The 17,913-nt window shown below is 39.3% G+C and overlaps 2 protein-coding genes across 3 annotated transcripts in view; one reads left to right on the forward strand and one right to left on the reverse strand.

Moving 5' to 3' along the window:
* The window catches only part of LOC122670149 (polyadenylate-binding protein-interacting protein 12-like), a 50,735-nt gene extending 40,309 nt beyond the window's left edge, over positions 1 to 10,426 (forward strand). Inside the window, exons 9-10 of the mRNA XM_043867139.1 lie at positions 9,898 to 9,959; positions 10,053 to 10,426. Of these exons, the coding sequence (XP_043723074.1) occupies positions 9,898 to 9,959; positions 10,053 to 10,110 (120 nt within the window). The 3' untranslated portion in view covers positions 10,111 to 10,426. The remainder of the gene's footprint in view (positions 1 to 9,897; positions 9,960 to 10,052) is intronic.
* A 1,695-nt stretch (positions 10,427 to 12,121) lies between these two features.
* Positions 12,122 to 14,342, reverse strand: LOC122670192 (probable RNA-binding protein ARP1). 2 transcript variants are annotated; one of them, XM_043867146.1, is made up of 7 exons: positions 14,201 to 14,342; positions 13,914 to 14,108; positions 13,668 to 13,800; positions 13,075 to 13,192; positions 12,840 to 12,876; positions 12,433 to 12,696; positions 12,122 to 12,284 (listed from the first exon to the last, which is right to left on the reverse strand). In XM_043867146.1, exons 2-7 carry the CDS (start codon positions 14,094 to 14,096, stop codon positions 12,240 to 12,242), a joined length of 780 nt encoding a protein of 259 aa, XP_043723081.1. In that variant the 5' UTR covers positions 14,097 to 14,108; positions 14,201 to 14,342; the 3' UTR covers positions 12,122 to 12,239. The 2 variants fall into 2 exon arrangements, with proteins under 2 accessions (XP_043723081.1, XP_043723082.1); XM_043867147.1 differs by lacking the exon at positions 14,201 to 14,342 and having other exon boundaries at positions 13,914 to 14,135.
* Positions 14,343 to 17,913: the final 3,571 nt, after the last annotated feature.

Consider the following 17,913-nt stretch of genomic DNA (forward strand, 5'->3'; position numbering starts at 1 on the left):
ACTTCCATTACTAGGATCACTCGACCTCAATCTTGCACCTATCCAAGTTTTCTAGAAGACCCCTCCCCAATCGATCTCTATTTTTCAGGGTTTTCCAAAGCCCTGACATTAATCGATTTTTTGGGTTAGGGTTACCTGCGGCTTCTGGAGTTTTTGGAGGTGTTTCTACCATCAAAAGAGGCTATCTACCTCAATTATTCATGGCTTAAAGAAGTATTTTACCTAAGATAGCTGTTGCCCTATTTTTTCTGCACTTTTTGGTGTTTCTCCCACTTGAAGAGCAAGTCTCAAATCCTACAAGAGATTGGGTGTTCGTATTGGAGATCCATTCCAACAGCTGTGGACAACATCTATGCCAAGAAATCATCACACTTTGACAAGCATCAACATATTTTTGAAGCCCCCTTCCCCTAATCGATCTCAATTTCAGGGTTTTCCAAAACCCTGACAAAAATCGATTTTAAGGTTAGGGCTGTCCTATCAAGCTAATTTTTTTAGGGGAGTCTTATACATACCAGAGGAGTTCTCGACCCAAGTTTCAGCATCATTCATGGATTTATTTTGAAAAAACTCAGGTTCACTCTTATGGCTCGATTTCATCAACTATCAACCTATTTGTTTCTAGTTCCTATGTGGTTGGCTGCTTCAAATACCTATGGATTTGTCGGGTTATTTATCTTATATTTGCTGGTTCTATTGAGCTTTACTACATACCTTGCTGGTTCTATTGATTGTCTTCTGTAAGCATGACTGGTTAACATGTTACTGCTACCTTTATGAGGACTACTGCTGCCTTATTATTGAGACTGAGTATCCTACTATTGGAGATCGATTTTCTTTCATTATTGAAGACTCGACTCTACTACCCTGGAGATCAACTTATATGGGATTACAACAGTGTGTTCCATGGTTATTGGTTGCAACTACGGACCTATTCAGTTATGTGAAGCTTTTCTGGTTCATATCCGGCTTACTTTGGAGCTTGATCCTAGCATTGTTCACTAATTCAGATCTGAACCAAGTTTTTTGTTGAAGTTTCTTACATCAATTGCTGTCCAGATATCTTCGTCAGTCCTATTTCGCATGTGGGAGTTTATAAATTGGAGTTTTGCGCACTTGTTCTTCTTTGTTTGAAGATTGATCAAGCCTTGGGGATTGGAGCTTTTCCTTACTTCAAATCAGATCTGTACACTTAACAGATTTGAATATTGGAGTTAGGAGTGTCTCCCCTGCTGGAGTTTCCATCAAAAGTGTTTGTTTGATCGTTTGAAGATGGTTGAAAATTTATATTGTTTTACTTCGTAATTCATTATCCCACTGCTCTTTTCACTTCACCACCTCCCAAAACATACCTTTGGCATATACCATAACCATTTTGGACGATAATGGTATTCTCTAATTTGCCATTTCTTCCTTTTCCATTACCCTTAGCACCTCTTGGAATATTCTGGAATATTATCCTTTTGCGCTATCTCATTCATCATCTCTGTTATGTCCATGTGTAGTACTACACGTGAGGGGGAGATTATGTACAGTACACCTGCAGACATTGTAGAAGCAGAACTTGCAGGAACACATGGTGCAAAACATAGAAGATCAGAATTTTCACCATTGCCATTGGGTATCTCCTTTGTTATTGGGTTGAGTTTGCCGTAAGGGGGAGATTGAAGTATTAAAGTATTGAAGATGTTTGGTTATTGCCTGCCTATATGAGGTTCTACAGTTGGGTTGATCATTTCTGCTGCCTGATTTATTTGTTTCCGCTGCTTGCTCCCCTAGTTGCTTATCTTCAAAATTATTAGTCAAAGATTCATCACTGGATAGCTGTTGAAGATTGGTGAAAGTTTGTTGATCAAGGTTGCCCAAGTTTTGGAGATCAATTATTTCAAATTCTTGAAGGTTTATTTGGGAGCTGCATTCATATGTCAAGCTGGATTCTGCTGCAAGTTAGGTACCGTTTGACAACGTTACTAGTGTTTCTGTGCTGTTTCTGACCAAAAACGTATTTTGGTGTTACTGTTACCAGAATAACGTTACTGTTTTCCTGAAAGGTGTTTGATAAACCTGTTTCAGAAACGTATCCAGAACACTATTAATACTGAAAGGTGTTTGATAAAACCTGTTTTTGTAACAGTTTTGTATTGATTAATATAAATTACAAAATTGCTATTTTTACTAAAATACATATAAAGTCATGGATGGTAGGACATTAAAAATTTCTAGCACAAATACCACTAACCGATCTCATTTCTTAGCATTGAAATCGAGAGAGGAGAGTAGTTGCAGCTTGGAAGAATTTCAATTAAAACATATCCTCAGCTATTTCAGAATTCCTATTCTATTTGATTTCTATTTCACTGAACTAAGGTGTAAAAATCAAAACAGAAAAATGATATTCAGAAGGAAGAATTTCATAACTCGTTCCCTTTCTTTAAGTACAGATAGATCCAACTAGTAATTGGAATTTGGAAATAGAGTACATGATATGAAGAATTAGGATATTACCGAATCACATTGAAGTTTGAAACAGTTTGATAATGGAGCTAGCTGCAGATGAGACAGAGCACCAGGCCATTCTCATTACATTTAGGGCATCTCACCACGACTAATATTTTTCACATAAGCTTGCATCTCTTTATAAAAAAATCCGACCCAAGTTGTTCAGTCCTATTGGACAAGCTAGACCTAGAAGGAGAGTATCTAAAAAGGCAGAAGCTGACTTCCCCTCTCCCACACCCTCCCCAACGCGCCCCCCCCCCCAAAAAAAAAAAAAAAAAGAAAAGAAAAAGAGCGAGCCCCATGCAATGTACAAATTCTCATCAACTCTTATGCCAAGACTGATTCAAGACTTAAAAAGGGTAATCAGAGGAGATAATCTTTTGCAGGAAAACAAAGGTTTATCAGAGGAGACATCCTTCTGCATGAAACAAACATGGAAGCAGTTAATTGTATGACATGCATGTGGTAAATGGGGTTCCAATGTTGTCAACCAGCTTTAGGACCTATGAGGGCACCATTCAGTGGTAAAAGTTAATGTTGTATTCGGAAGGTTGGACTTCTTCCCATTTTCCCCCCTATCAATGGCTCAGGGAATAGAGATTAAAGTTGTGGATGGGAATCAAAGTGGCTATTGAAGAATAGAAATAGAGAAACTTTGGTATGGGGTCATTTGCAATCCAAAGATTATGTGCTGTAGGTGGTACCACTGGCTTGATTGGAGATAGAATTTCTTTTTGTGCAAGTAGGTGTTCGCATGTTCAGATGGTAAGCTTTTTCAAATGTTTCACACTCATATTAAACCTAATCTGTTTGACGGGCAGAGGAGAGGATGCTATCCCTGCCTCCAGTGAAGATAACACATGATGCACATGCAGTCTCTGGAGGGGCTATTCACAATGTGGAGATATCATAGTCCAGACTGTGATGCAGCAAGACGATGATGGACATTCAGGATATAGGGCTGCAAGTATAAGTACAAATATTAGACCATCAATTTACCACAATGTTTGACCAAGAATATAACCTTGATGGAAATTACCCTGTTTGCCAACAATCCTGGATGTGTGGCTTATTCCAGAACCTATTTCAGGTATCCTAAAAAGTGATTAGTTGAAATGTTTCTTTTCCTTCTAAATCATGATATTAAACATGGAGAGAATGTGTCCAAGTTTCTCCTACAAATTTTTCCCCCCTGTTTCTTCTCCTTCCATGATCATAGTCAACCTAAATGGCTAAGTGGGTAATAACAGTAAGCCCCCTTTTTTAATTCCTTTGTCTTCTTTTTGTCTACCTTGATTCAATGACATTAGGAACACAAGAGTTGTGAACAGGGTTTAAAAAATGTAAAATCAGCCGAGCCCAATCCCACATTCCTATCGATCCGAATCAACTGTTCTAGGTAGGCCTTCTAGGATTCAGTCCAATTCTAGTCGATTCTATGACTGATTTCCGCATTTGAAATTGCTCAGTTACTTGAAGTTATGTACCAATTTTTATTTTTTAATAATCTTCCCCTTCAACTGCCTCATTCTTCTTCATCTCCTTATCTTTCAACAAACGGATGGGAACATCTGAGGTCTAGATCAGACTTCTTGAAGCCATTTTCTAAGGTAGTGGTGATTTCCAGCCTAAAAGGAATTTTCCCAAATGGAGAAATAAAACTTAAAAATTTCAGAGAAAAAATTAGAACTTTTCTAAAAGGATGAAGAATAAGGATATCGCGAGGCCATTTTCATTACATTCAGGGCATCTCACCACAGACTGGGAGGAACACTGTCAGCGATGTCCTTCCCATTCATCAATTCCCTCCACTCTTCCTTGAACCCACGATCCATCGAAATGTCCCTTTCATTTATCAACACCCCAATCCCTTCGAGAACTGCTCAAACTGCATTACAATCTTCGAATGTCTTGCGAACCCCTCTTAGAGTTGTCGTGTAAACGGCCAACTTGCCTTCTCCGTTGGGCGGACATCGTTTCTCGAACTCGTCGTTGAGCGAGTATTTGTGGGAGGAGGGCTTGTCGGCGACAGAGTTATCGTTCAGTGGCTTTAAGACATTTTTGGGCTTGTCGGCGACAGAGTTACTCACTTTTGTTGCTGCTCATGAGGTGAGATTTGAAGGTGAAGGGCTTGGGAGGCCTGGAGATGCGGGAATCGAGTTCGGAGAGGGTGACGGTGTGGAGCAGAGAGGAGCATGTGCCAAAGAGAGAGATGAGCGAGTGAGAGAGAGTTGGAGGTTGGGACAGTAGCAGAGCTCACGGTGGAGGGACAGCAACAGAGCTCCTCTAGGGTTTGGATCTTGAGCGTGTGCCGAAGAGAGAGATGAGCGAGAGAGAGAGGTAGGTTGAGTGAGCGAGAGATGGAGATAGCAAACTATCGGGTAACAGTTTTTGATAAAGGCCACAAAAATGTGAAAACATAAAAAAGTTGTTATTCTAAAAACGTTATTTTAGCCATAAATTGTTATAAATTTTGATTTTTGTTATAAAAAACAAGTGAAACAAAACAGATTTCTCAAACGCGTTTTCTGTGCTAATTGTGTGCTGGAAAATTAATAGCACAGAAACAACAGAAAAGTAGCGTTGTCAAACGGTACCTTAGTTTCTTCGCATTTTGTTCAAGTTGGGAATTAGTACCTTGTATGCGCCAACTCGAGGGGGAGTGTTAGCATTATTATGGAGTTCTTTTTTATTTAGTTCAAGCTGGATTTTCCTTCTTCTCTTATTTGTATAATCCAGCTTGAGGGAGAGTGTTGGAATATGTAATCCAGAATACCGTGGGGGTATTATGGTCCTTTTGGGGTAGTTTAATTCCTATGTTATTAGGTTTAAGTCACTGCTCTTATAGAGACAGTTAGTTAGGGGTAGTTATGTCTACAGTCGACTATGTGGCTTTTAGTCCCACATCGCCTATTTAAGTCCCTTTGTATTTTCCCCTCTATTTATAATAGAGGGGCTTACCTATCAATGAAAAAAAGTCATTATTTTCTCTCAGTCTCTCTTTTCTAACCTACGATTCTTCCAACAGTCTTATTTTTGGTCTCTTAAGTAAAAGTTGGAAATATACGTGTAAAAGAAGTAATGTATTTGGACTCTTTAGTAAAACTTTGATGTGTAACTGTAATAGTACTTGGGGCTAGAACTTTGTAAAACATTTTGTTTGTGATATCTTAGTTTGACTGCGGAGGTATCTGAACCAAGGTACTAAAACTCGGGTCTCGGTACCAACTCGGCCCTTGTAAAAACCGAGTCGAGTCGAGGTCTCGTTGAGTTGGTGCATTTTTTTTCCGACTCGAAGCCTCAACTCGGTGGGTTTTAGACCTAGTTTGGGTCTGAAACTTGGTATTCAGCCTATTTTAGGCCATTTAAACATAATGGCACTATTGGATTTTGCAAAAACAAAGTCCAAATATGGGTTTCATTTCGGACCATAGGTTGGTAGGCGATGACGTATTAAAATACCCTACTCTACACATAATTTAGTAATAGAAAGCAAGCAAAACATTAAATTAATAGCTAAACAACTTAAATAAGAATTAGAAATGTTAAAGTGATACATCAAACTGTTTAACAGTGTTACAACTATGGTTCAAAATTTCGCGATATATCGCCGAAATTTTGGTAAATTTCGATAATTTCGACACTACCGAGACAAGATGGGCTTCCGAAATGAAAAAAGTTCAAATTTCGTAGAAATTTTGGTATATTTTGGTAGAAATTCTTTGTATTGAGCAGTATATTTCGGTACATTTCGGTAAATTTCGTAGAAATACTGTGTATTGAGTTTTGAACTATTGACTATTATGAAGTTTATGAGTTATGACTTATGCACTTATGACTTTATGAGTTTAAACTAAAGGCTACATTTGACTTTATTTTTGTTTCATTACTTTGTTTAAATTTCTTATTATGTCTTTTAGTACTTAAACAATATGTATTTAACTATTTTATACATCAGGGTCCGACCGTATATTGTCAATCAAGGGTGTAAACCCAAAACACCACTTTGAGTTCATTTTTTTTTGCAATGTGTTTATTTAGCTTAAATGAGGGTGTATATAAAGTATCAGACCTTAATATGGTCAAAAACCCACCGAGATGGAGTGCCGAAATATGGCAGAAAAAATACCATATTTCGGCGAAATTTCGGTATATTTTGGATATCTCGACCAGCCCGAGATTCCGAGATATCGTGAGATTTCAAACTATGGTTACAACTATTAACACATAAAATGACTTTGAATCAAGTATTCAGTCCTCGCTAGTGTCATATAGTCTTCCCATGACATAGTGTTGCTGTAATGTTGCATATAGTGCTCCACAACAAGTATATAAGAGTTCTGTCAAGTTAGGTAAGTAAATACATAGTAGATGGGTCATTTCCATGGGTCAACCCGAGATCCGAGATCTCGTCGAGATATGTCGAGTTAGGTAAGTAAATACATAGTAGATGGGTCATTTCCATGGGTCAACCCGAGATCTTGACCTGAGATCCGAGACCTCGCCGAGATCTTGTATTATTTTGTATCGTATCCCATCTCGTCTCGGTTTCTTAAAAAACCGAGAAACTCGCTGAGATGTCGGCGAGATCTTGCGAGTTCTCAAACTATGATCTGAACAGCCTTCAAATTGACACCAAAACAAGGGGAAATAAGGAATTTGTGATTGATTATCCCTTAAAATAAGGCCTAAAAAAATTGATGGAAAATAGGACTTCTTGTCATAGTTGTCAAGGCATCACCTAGGCGCCTTGTTGGTGTCGCCTTTGTTTTTGACCCCCATCCAACTCCTTGGGTCACCTGGCGCTTTGACAACTATGTTTTTTGTACTGCCATTTCTTGGCATCTGTCCTTTTCTATTTTCTTCCTGTATGTTTTGGATGGAAATTTTTATCTTCTATGAGGGATGTTTCTGTGGGTTTCTTGTTGTAAATCTTGGTATATTCCACATTTTATGCACTTGCAATTACTGTGTGAGCAAGAACTTAAAATTTTTTTTTTTGGGGGGGGGGGGGACTTAAGGTGGTCTTATTATGTGATTGAAAGGACCAATGGGTCCTCGTTTTTTCAGCTCAGTCACTAGGTAATGCTTCTGAGTTCTGTTAATTAGGAATTTTATGCATAACTCCAGTCTTAAGCCTTTGATCCCAGAAATTTTCATAAATGGGGTGTAATCAGATCAATGATGGTTTGATTTAGGTCTTAGATTTTGAAGTATGATGTTGGAAGAGTTTCATGATATGAGCTTACTTACTTTTGTTGTGGTGGATATTCTTTATTTCTTGTGACATGATTTGGATGAAAGATGCATTAAATATATGGCATATATTTATGATATTAAGCCTACAAACAGGGTTGGAGCCACTGAGCTTATTTTATATAACATTTTTTCTTCACTTTCCATGCTCTAACTAGCAGATGATAAATAAACTTACTTCATGTAGAAGCATCAATGAAATGTGTACATGTCGTTAAAGGGAAATAATCCGTAAATATTTTGGGGTAGTGGATCTCCTTTCAGGCTGCTGAGGAAGCTCTTCCTACAGTGTGTCCCATATCTGCCATGAGGCAGCCATGTTGTCACTGAGACCTCATGTTCATCATTGTCCAGACCATGTCAAGCCATGCTCATGGCAAGTTTCAGCAAATGTGTTATTGTGGAAATTTTCAAAAACCATAACTTTGAAAAAGAGTATGATGGCTGGAAATACGATGGATTAAGTCTATTATATGGTTGAGATGGTCAGAAAATCTGATGTGCACTGGATCGAGAGGGCAGCCTAGTTGTTTCTGAAACCTCATGCCTCTTCTTGTTCTCTCTCTGTTGGCGTATCACTGCATTTTCCCTATTTTTTATTTTATTTTGAAGAGCAGTGCTGTGGGGACTGCTCTTTATTCCCTTACCACACGCTAAATACTCTTCATTCAGAAATCAGAAGCAGTGCAAAACTTTCAAAACCCTGTGGTTGCCATACTGTTGCCCTGGTTCTTTACATGGGTAGGTCAAGTGATGAGGAAGTGTCTTTAGCATCTCTCTATCGTAAAACCTTTTGCTTCTAAGACATTTCAGATTTGCTCATTTTTATCTCACTCAAATGACATCATCGGAAAATAACTTACACTTTTATCTCTGACTCAAATTACATCATCAGAAAATAACTTACACCATTTAATGCACGCCTAGGCGAAGAAATCAGTCCTATTTTTACCATATATGGGGTATGGACTATTAATTCTGTAGGTTTTATATGTAATGGGCTGAATTATAAGGCCCAAAAGTTGGGGGGAGGGGGAGTCTAAGGAGGTGTACAAAAATAGATATTTAATTAGTAGGGGGTCCTTTAGGTAATTCTAATTATTAGTCCTATTTTGGTTAGTTGTGTGGGGCCCAAGTATCTAGAAGACCTAGGATTCAACTATTCTAATTAGTTGCGTATTTGGAGTCTTTGTTAGTTCAGTTAGCCTAGCTACCCAAGAGTTTTACATTTATAAGACTTTCTTTTGTTTTCTTATAAATATTTAACCCCCTGTGATGATGGTTAATGGAATAGAATACTGAATTTGGATTTGAATTGTGCAGACAAAAAGCTATCTGTTTTCTTTCTCTTCTCTCTCTTCTTTTTCTTCAGTTACTATTCATGGGTGCTGTTCACTGTTCCATAATGGACCCTATATCTTCTCTCTTTCTTTCCCCAATGCAGTCTACTGAAACCAGGAAATCAGCAAGCCTTTTTCAACCCTGTTTTATCTGGACATAGTTTAGATCTGGGCCTGTGCATCAGCTGATCTATCTCTGATTCCTTGACTGGAATCTAGGATTGGCTGGTAGTGCATCACCATGGGATCTCAACGTTTGCATATTTAACTTATCTATATCCCCAGCTGCTAGAGCATTGAGAACCGATTTTTGAACCTCTTGGATATGGAAGTTTTCCCATCTTCTTGATCGTGATATTGCATATTTGTTCGTTTTAACATCAGTGGCTTCTCAATTTTCTTTCATTGTCTTATTAACTTCTGAGCCTTGCTTTATTATTTCTTTTTTCTTGATTTGATGCTTTTATGCTCTTGTCAGTTCTGTTATTTTTATATCCCCTTCACCACATCCTTTCTTCATTAGTTTGATGCTGTTGGTAATTCCAGTTCTTTGCTGTGGTTTGTCATGATTTCATTCCCATGCGGAAACCTTTAGCAGGAATATGGGAGAACCTTCTTGCACCTGACCTTGAGTCCCTTCTTGAAGCTTGCTCATGTAGAATTACATACTGAATAATCATGAAAAATGAAAAATATCTGTGTCGGTGTTTGGGTGTTCTTTTTGTTTTGTTTTTTCCTCTCCTGCTTTGATATTTTGAACTCAATCTTAAGATTTTTGTTCACTGTTTTATTGCCTTCATAGGCGGAAAGTGCAATTGCTGCTCTTAACTGTAGCGGTGTGGTGTTGGGTTCCTTGCCAATAAGGTATGTTTCATGGACTTTCAACATCTTGTGTTAAACTTTGGTAGTAAGGTGTCTTGGGGGGGGTTCTTAGTTGCTTAAATAATTCGGATGCAGGGTAAGCCCATCAAAGACACCAGTTCGGCCACGCGCTCCTCGTCCACCCATGCATTGAATCATTGCAGGACTCTCCAGATGAATATCATTGCTATACATATATTTATATATACATATCTTTATATATAAATACATACATACATATACACCAATACTCTGGTCAGGCTATTTAATTTATAGTTTTGTTCCTTGCATCATAGCCTGGGTGGTTGTTATCTATGGGGTTATGGTTTGCTCTTTTTAGCATGTAGGGTTGGGTGGAACTTCGAGGCTTTGAAAGATTTTATTGCTGCACATTAAGGTGAACTGTAGGCATGTCCCTAAAGCAAGTACTATCCTTATGTTTCTAACTTAAAGAAGACTGCACTTGAGACGAGAGTCTAAAGGTGTGGTATCTGTTATGAATGGTCTAACAAAGGTGTTTTAGTTTAGAAATTCATGCTTACATTGGTTATGCCATGAACATAATTTCTACTATTGTTTTTTAATCCCCACAACAACCACCCCCCCCCCCCCCCAAAAGGGAAAAAAAAAAAAAAAGTCGGCAAAATGGAATTTACCGTCACCCTGTAAGATACAGTATTTGTGGTATTGAAAGGCTACAATGCCTGATTGTCCTGGTGACTTAACTCATTTATGACTCGAAGAGGCATGTATTTAAATCCATTGTGTAACCTGCATCGTGTGTATTTAGATGTTTGATTTGGGCCATTGACTTCCCCACGAGCCAAATTACCATTGTGGTTACTTTGGCCCTGCGGGAGAAGGAGTGGGTCGGGTGGGGGGGGGGGGGGAACAGTATGCCATTGGTAACAGGATCCACGGTGCATCTCTTTCATTTTCTTTAGGGCTCCAGATGTTTTCTAGCTGGAAAGAAGATCCATAGGAAGCACGCACCGTTGTCTGGCCATCTCACTGGCTTTCTGGCGAACTCTGAATGGGTATTTTCTAATGGGTTTTTCATTAGAGAAACTGGTACGGATAAAATATGCTGCATATTTTATTGGTCAAACTCACTATTGAAGAAGCGACCATGAATTACCATGATACACAGTGGTGTACGGGACTGACTGATGCGGACAGTAAGTTCCATTGAGAGGGTTGGTTACTTGATCAGCTTAAAATGGCTTGGACATGTCTTCACTTTAGCGTTTCTTTCACATGGCGGAAAGCCTCTTCTTATCGTAGTCCACAGAGCAGAACACTTGGGCTGCGATTGGTATGCATTCTAGTTTGATAATGCATATTCTTAGATGATAAATTTCACTGTTTTATATTCTCAGAACGCATCATGCAGCCTTAGACTTTTAGAGACTGTACAACAGAATTATTTGAACTCCTCACCTTGCATTGCCGTGAAAGATTATATCATTCACTTATTTATTTTTCCAAATTCTAGATCCACAGATGCTGCAGCATTATAGGCTCAATCAAGCTGCCTCTTCTTTACCCGCAGTTTTTCTAGTTCTCTCTCTCTGTCTGAAGCCACTGACCAACAGGAACCCCTTGTTGGATTCTGCTTCTAAATCTACCCTTAGATTCCGGACATACTCCAAAAAAATCATAATACGAAAGAAGTATGGAAGGAAAGATGTAAGGGAATAGATGAAAGTAAAAATTATCTCTGAAAAAGAGAGGGACAGACACCATATGCTTTCCCTAACTAACCCGACATTCTTTAACTATTTTGTCATGAATGATGATAATGAACAACAAAACAAGGAGAATAATAAAAGATACAGAAAAGAATTACGAGTTTAAATGGATAAGCTAGCCAAGCTTGCCTTCTTGACTAACCAATACAGGTAAATGTGGTCAGGAGATATAAAACTAACCTCCAGGGCCAGTTAGTCCTAATGTAATCTAACGATTGTCAACTTTACTGTGCATCCGGGGACTTACCAATCCAAGAATCAGTATCAGAGGTCGATTTCGAACCCCAATATTTTGTCTCGACCTTGTGTTAATAGAGAAACAGAATATGATTTTCGTGCGAACAATTAACAACCAGATCGGAGGACTTTCCTACTCTACTAAAGCCAGGCAAGCATGATGTGGATATATGTTGATGACAGTTATTTGATGACCATGCTCTACCAAGCTTGAAAAGAACAGGAATGAAACAGCATTTCTCCCTCTCCCAAATTGAGCTGATGGATTCTGTTCCACATTGTTGTTCCCTGCAGCTCAGGCTTGCGATGCACTGGACTCTGTTCCAGTCACATTCCTCGTCTTCGTTGTCATCACCATCACACCTGTTGCAGTTCCATGGCATTGTGCCAACCACAGTTACTTAGTAGTGTTTTTAATCGAATGAGAATTAATGGAATTGATTCGATCAAACAAGAAAGAATTTTAGGGGGTTTGCTCAGGAATGAGATACCGGACCGGTGGTAGTGGTTGTGGAGGCAAGTGAAATAGTAGGAAGTGATAGGATGTCCGGCGAACCATCCAAGTGGTGAGGGACGTAGGGGTACTGTACCATCTGGGGATGATGATGATACCGTTGAGCCCCAAAACCCTGCGCTAGGCTGCTCTGTACGTATTGGGCGTAGAACGGATAGAAATTCTGGAAAAGCCCGGGCGACGTAGTGGTGTAGTAAGGAGAAAACTGTTGCCCACCACCATACACACCGTAATAGTTCTGCACATTCATGCACCAATTTCTGTTCAGCAGCAATTGCACTTGCAGGTGGAATTACAAATTGAAAAGACCTTTACATTTTATTTAGGAAAATAAATTAGCTTTCAAGGGTTTTCATGCAAGGGTAGGAGAAGATTACTAACCACTGGATACATAGTTTCTTGTGAACACCCAGAGTACCTGGAACGATGAAGAAGGAAAGGATGAAACTCAGAAACTAGATCCCCTTAAATTCTTTATTTCCACCCCCACCCCTGTTTATTTATTTTATTTTTTAAAATTTTTTTTTTATATTATTTTGGGTTAAGGAAATAATTAGAGTGGAAGATATATTATAGGCCTTTGTGGCTGATCATCGATAACGTTCTTGTTACTTACCCATAAGCAGAATAAGGTAATGCGTATTGAGCGGTGGGTTGATGGAAATACGTGGAAGAGGAGCTCTGATAAGATGGTGGAGCAACCGATCCGGATGCTGGTCTGAACCTCCCCATACCTGAGAAAAAAGCAGCCACTAATCATTTAATGGATTCGAAGTTGTTAGCAAGTTGAGGTTGACGAAAAGACGATGGAGATGGGAGACGTGGTCTACTACCTCACTCAAAAACACAGTTTTGATGAATGTACAGAGTGCAAACATGAAAAAAAATAAAAAATAAAAAAAAAATTCATGAGCTGAATGTCTTATTGTTCAACATCTGGAAGATCTCAATGGCAAATTCCAAACACCCCTTTCCCCAGGAAAGAACCCAAAAGATGACAAGTAAGGGAAAATGAAAAGGAGCAACTTTCAGGTCAACTCAGTAATTTCCACTGGTTCATGGCTCATTATGGTTTGATTAGTGCGATTGACAGAAAATTGTGACTCAGATATGAAGATTAAGCAGATGGGTATCTGCAATTTTACTACGTAGCTAGGGCTTTCAAGAAGAAGAGAAAGGAAAATCCAGAAGGAATGAATATATACGAACCATGTTGAGGAGTGGGTGGTCGATTGCGATGTGCGCCAAGTGATGCGAGGTTGCAGTTAGCCCTCCTTCCGTCGATGATCGGTGATGGATCCTGACAAGCTCTCATTGCGGCATCTGGATCCTTAAACGTGACCTGAGAAATCCAAAAGCCTTAGCACTCTCCTAAAACAGAAACCAACCATGCTAAATAAATAAAATCTGCGTGGAGAAGCAGGAAGGGAATCTGGTTGAGAGAGTAATGCTTACGAAGCCATATCCCTTTGATTGTCCAGTGTTCTTATCGGTGATCACCACTGCTTCTTGGATCTCCCCGAACTGCTCAAAATAACGCCTCATCGTTTCTCTATGCGTCTCCCAGGCCAACCCTCCCACAAAGATCTTGGTATACGTTGTATCGCCAATCTGCCCAGTACTGTTTCCTCTCACCATCTGGAATTGTCTTTGTTGAGACATGAAGAAAGTAGAAATACACAAAGTAGAAGCAATCCAATATAGAATAAAAACCAAACAACGACAACAGCCACCAGCGCCACCTTCAAAACCCAGAACCCAAACGGAGAGAAATATCAGAAAGATCCCGTTTTGATCACAAATGGGTGTCACAATCAATGAAATCAAGAGGATATCTCATCATCAACTCTGGCTCCTGTTGTTGTTGTTCTTCTTCTTCTTAAACTATTATATATTGGCACCCTGGCACTACTATTCCACCATCACAACTTTTCAGAGCCACACCTCCTCAGATTCCTCAACAACGAGAAAATCATTACTGGTGAGGATGGAAAGGAAGAGAAGAAAAAGAAAAACAACTCAAGAATAAATAGGTGAAGAATAGAAAGGGTTTTAGTTACAATGAAGCCAAAAATTTATAAACAAGGAGGAAAGAAACAGGGCCAGGGGGGGGGGGGGGGAGGTGGAAGGACATAAATTAAGCTGCAGTGGGCACCCACACCAATAGTACCAAGACTTCAATGGAAGATTACTACTGTGAATCTTTTTTCCTAATTCCTCGTTCCCCTTTTCTCTTTTACCATCACTTTCTATACTTATTGTGGGGTCTGGTTATATCTGCTTCGCTGTATTCAACCTTTCCTTCTCTTCCTTTCTCGATCTCCCTCTCTTTCTTCTCTGTCTTGTAATAATATATGTTGTCGTAATCTTATAGTATGGTTGTACGTATGTGCTGTTGTTAAGGCACGTTATGGCATTTGTGAGGCTTAAGAAGATACCTTCACCCAACTCTCTCTCTCTGTGTACCTGCAGTTGAAGCTATTCTCGTAACCGGAAAAGTGCAGGCGAGGATAAAAGCTGGTACTCGGAGGAGAAAACAAAACAAAATGCCAAGAGGTCTTTCCTGTACTTGGCTCAGCCTTCAAAACTCCCCTTTCCTCCCTCCCTCCCTCTCTAGTCCCTTCGTCCCTTCCTGGACAGGCCTTCAAAGCTCCCCCTTTCTCCCTAGCTCCCTCCCTCCCTGGACGTTCAGGGAAAAAAAACAGAAATGAGTTAAAAACTAAAAACAAAATAAATTTACTGTAACAATATTCGTCTGACATAAATTGATTAAGTAATGCCGTAATGGGTTGAGAGGAAAAGGATGATACAGATTACAGAGAGGGGGAGAGAATAATTTTAAAAAAAAAAAAATAAAAAATATATAAAAAAAGCGTGTTAACCGGCTGCTCCAGTGCTCAATTAGGGAATGGAAATAAATTAGGAAATGAATCCGGATAAGGAAGGGAGAGGGTCTGTGCTCCATCCGATTATTAAAACTTTGAAACCGAATCATGACTGTCGCTACCACACAACGAGCGATCGGTCCAAGCTGAATTCTCTCTCTCTCTCTCTCTCCATCTTCGGCTCATTCGTTTCCTCACCTCCCTTTGACGGCTCTTGTGGCCGCTATTTCGCCGTGGAGCCACCTTTTCTATTTACTCCTGGAACTTGTTATCTTAAGCAAATGGGTCACCAATTAGAATTGCGAATTTCATCTGGGTTTACCACAATCTATCATGGACACCAAGATTTGGCTCTAATTTGGTTATTAATAGGTAGGGAAAAACAGGAAACATAGTCGAATTGTTGGAGGTTCCAATCTAAAATGTCAAGGCATTAGGTAGATAGAGCTTCTTGAGTACATACCTAACCAACTAATGTTGAAACTATACTATAACTATATCATGCTATAACTCTCAATCTCAACAAAAATATTTCATTTATTTCCTTTTTCTCAATGCTCCAAATGTTTAGAAAGAAATTAAAACCTTTCTAAAATAGTTTTTCTTTGAATTCTTCTAGCAAGTGGCAATGTTGAATTTGGTGAAAAATCAGAGTACAATGGTATTGTCTACATTTTTGGGTTTTGCTCATCTCACCTAAAAATAAATCTTTTCAACATATTTGGGGAAATTTGTCTAGGAACTCAAAACTACCATAAATTCTAAACATGATAAATGGAAAAAGAAAGAAACCTTTTTAATTTTTTTTCCAAATAAGTGGAAGCTTTCAAGAGGAATATGTTTTCTATTTTACTCAATGAAGTCTAAAATTTTAGTCAGGGCCAAACAGATTTTGACACAGCTTAGGGCATATAATGCTTTGCTAACTCCAAAAGTGATGATGTTCAGCAAAAATCATATGGAAGGCTGATGATAAGGGTTCTTAGCCCTTTATTTAGCTCATATGGTTATGGCTGATGAGTCAAATGGTAAACCTCATGCATGTTGTATGAAGACAACGGGCCCACCCTTATTCCCTAATATGATGTGGGTTACATTATTATCATGGTTTGGTTTTTAAATGTCCTCTCTAGAGACTAGAGGTTTCATTTCAGTTGAGGAGACTCACATATACACATTAGTTAAGACTTGAAAGAGCATGCAGGGCCTATCCAAGGGTGTAGCTCAGTTGGCAAAGGAGCGTGTCTAAATCGATATGCGTCCTGAGTTCGATTCCCTTTACTCCTTTGGGGTTAACCCCATGGTTTCTATGGTTCTCATAGGATTTTATGCTGACAAGTTGGGCCGAAGGTCTTTCTGAAGAAGGTGCTTGAGGAGGGAATGATCTTACCTGGTTTGGGTTACCTACCGGCAATAAATATCCACAATTCTCTGAACCCCGTTGTGAATTAGATTAGATAACTATAATCCGAGCCCCAAGGAAGGAAGGAAGGAATGTGGGTTGGACTTGGAACTTGGAAGATGAAGCCGAGGCTGAGCGAGCCGGATGGTATCCTTGATTTTGGAATGTCTATGAAAATGAACATTGGAGAATGTGGATCCCGTTGTACTATCCACATGAAGCCTGCACCAAACCAAGCAGGCAAAGTCAGTATCTTCACATGCCAATATGCCATGCCATCCTACTCGTTCCTCTTGCATGCCCTTACTACCCTCTGCTCAGTGCCTTGCCCCAGCGGGGGTAAGGCAGTCATTGCATGCGCGGCCCTGTCACGTCGCACAGGCTGCTATGGGCAGCTGGGCCGTAGGAGATCTGGATCCATGCCCTTAGCCATCTCTCTCTCTCTCTCTCTCAAAAGTCTCCAATAGAGCGAAGGTAAGATAAGCATTAAACAAGACAAGGCCCATTTACTAGTGGAACCCATAAAGTGAATGGGCCATGGTTAAGATAAGCAAAATGACAACTTTCTCCCCTGGGGATCTGGAGTCTGGACTTTTGATGGCCAATACATCAATCAATGTGGAGTATCAAATTAAGAAATTGTTGCCAACCTGGATTCCAGGCAAAGTGGAGAACAAAGCGTTCCGATCGAGTTTAACTAACACAATATTCCCGCTTAAATTAATGTCCTTTTTACTCTTGTGATATGGTTAGGGACTTTGGGTGGCCCAATCACTACTCGTTTTTATTTTTTATATTTGAAGAAAAACTTAGTGAGTCAATTAATATGATATTATATTGTATTAGTTTGAAAAGGCATCTCCCACATCCGGTAAGACCCACTCTTTTCCTTTCCCCCCACCCAAAAAACAAAAAAATCCCTAAAAATCTAAAAGGCTAAAGTTATACTTTATCTGTGGATCAAGGGTGTCATTTGTGTTAAATCCTGGAAGGAGACTCCCACTCTGATTTTAAGGGAAAAGCCAACGTCAGGGATAAAGCCAAAAAAGGGAAAGAAAAGATAAATGATTATTAAATAATTTAAGGATAATGTAAAAAGTAGAGATTTTACAATTCTTTTAAGTATGGGCTGATGAATTTTTATCCTATGCTATAATTGTACGGTGCT

This window comes from Telopea speciosissima, chromosome 1, assembly GCF_018873765.1.
Source record: "Telopea speciosissima isolate NSW1024214 ecotype Mountain lineage chromosome 1, Tspe_v1, whole genome shotgun sequence".
Classification (NCBI taxonomy): domain Eukaryota; kingdom Viridiplantae; phylum Streptophyta; class Magnoliopsida; order Proteales; family Proteaceae; genus Telopea; species Telopea speciosissima.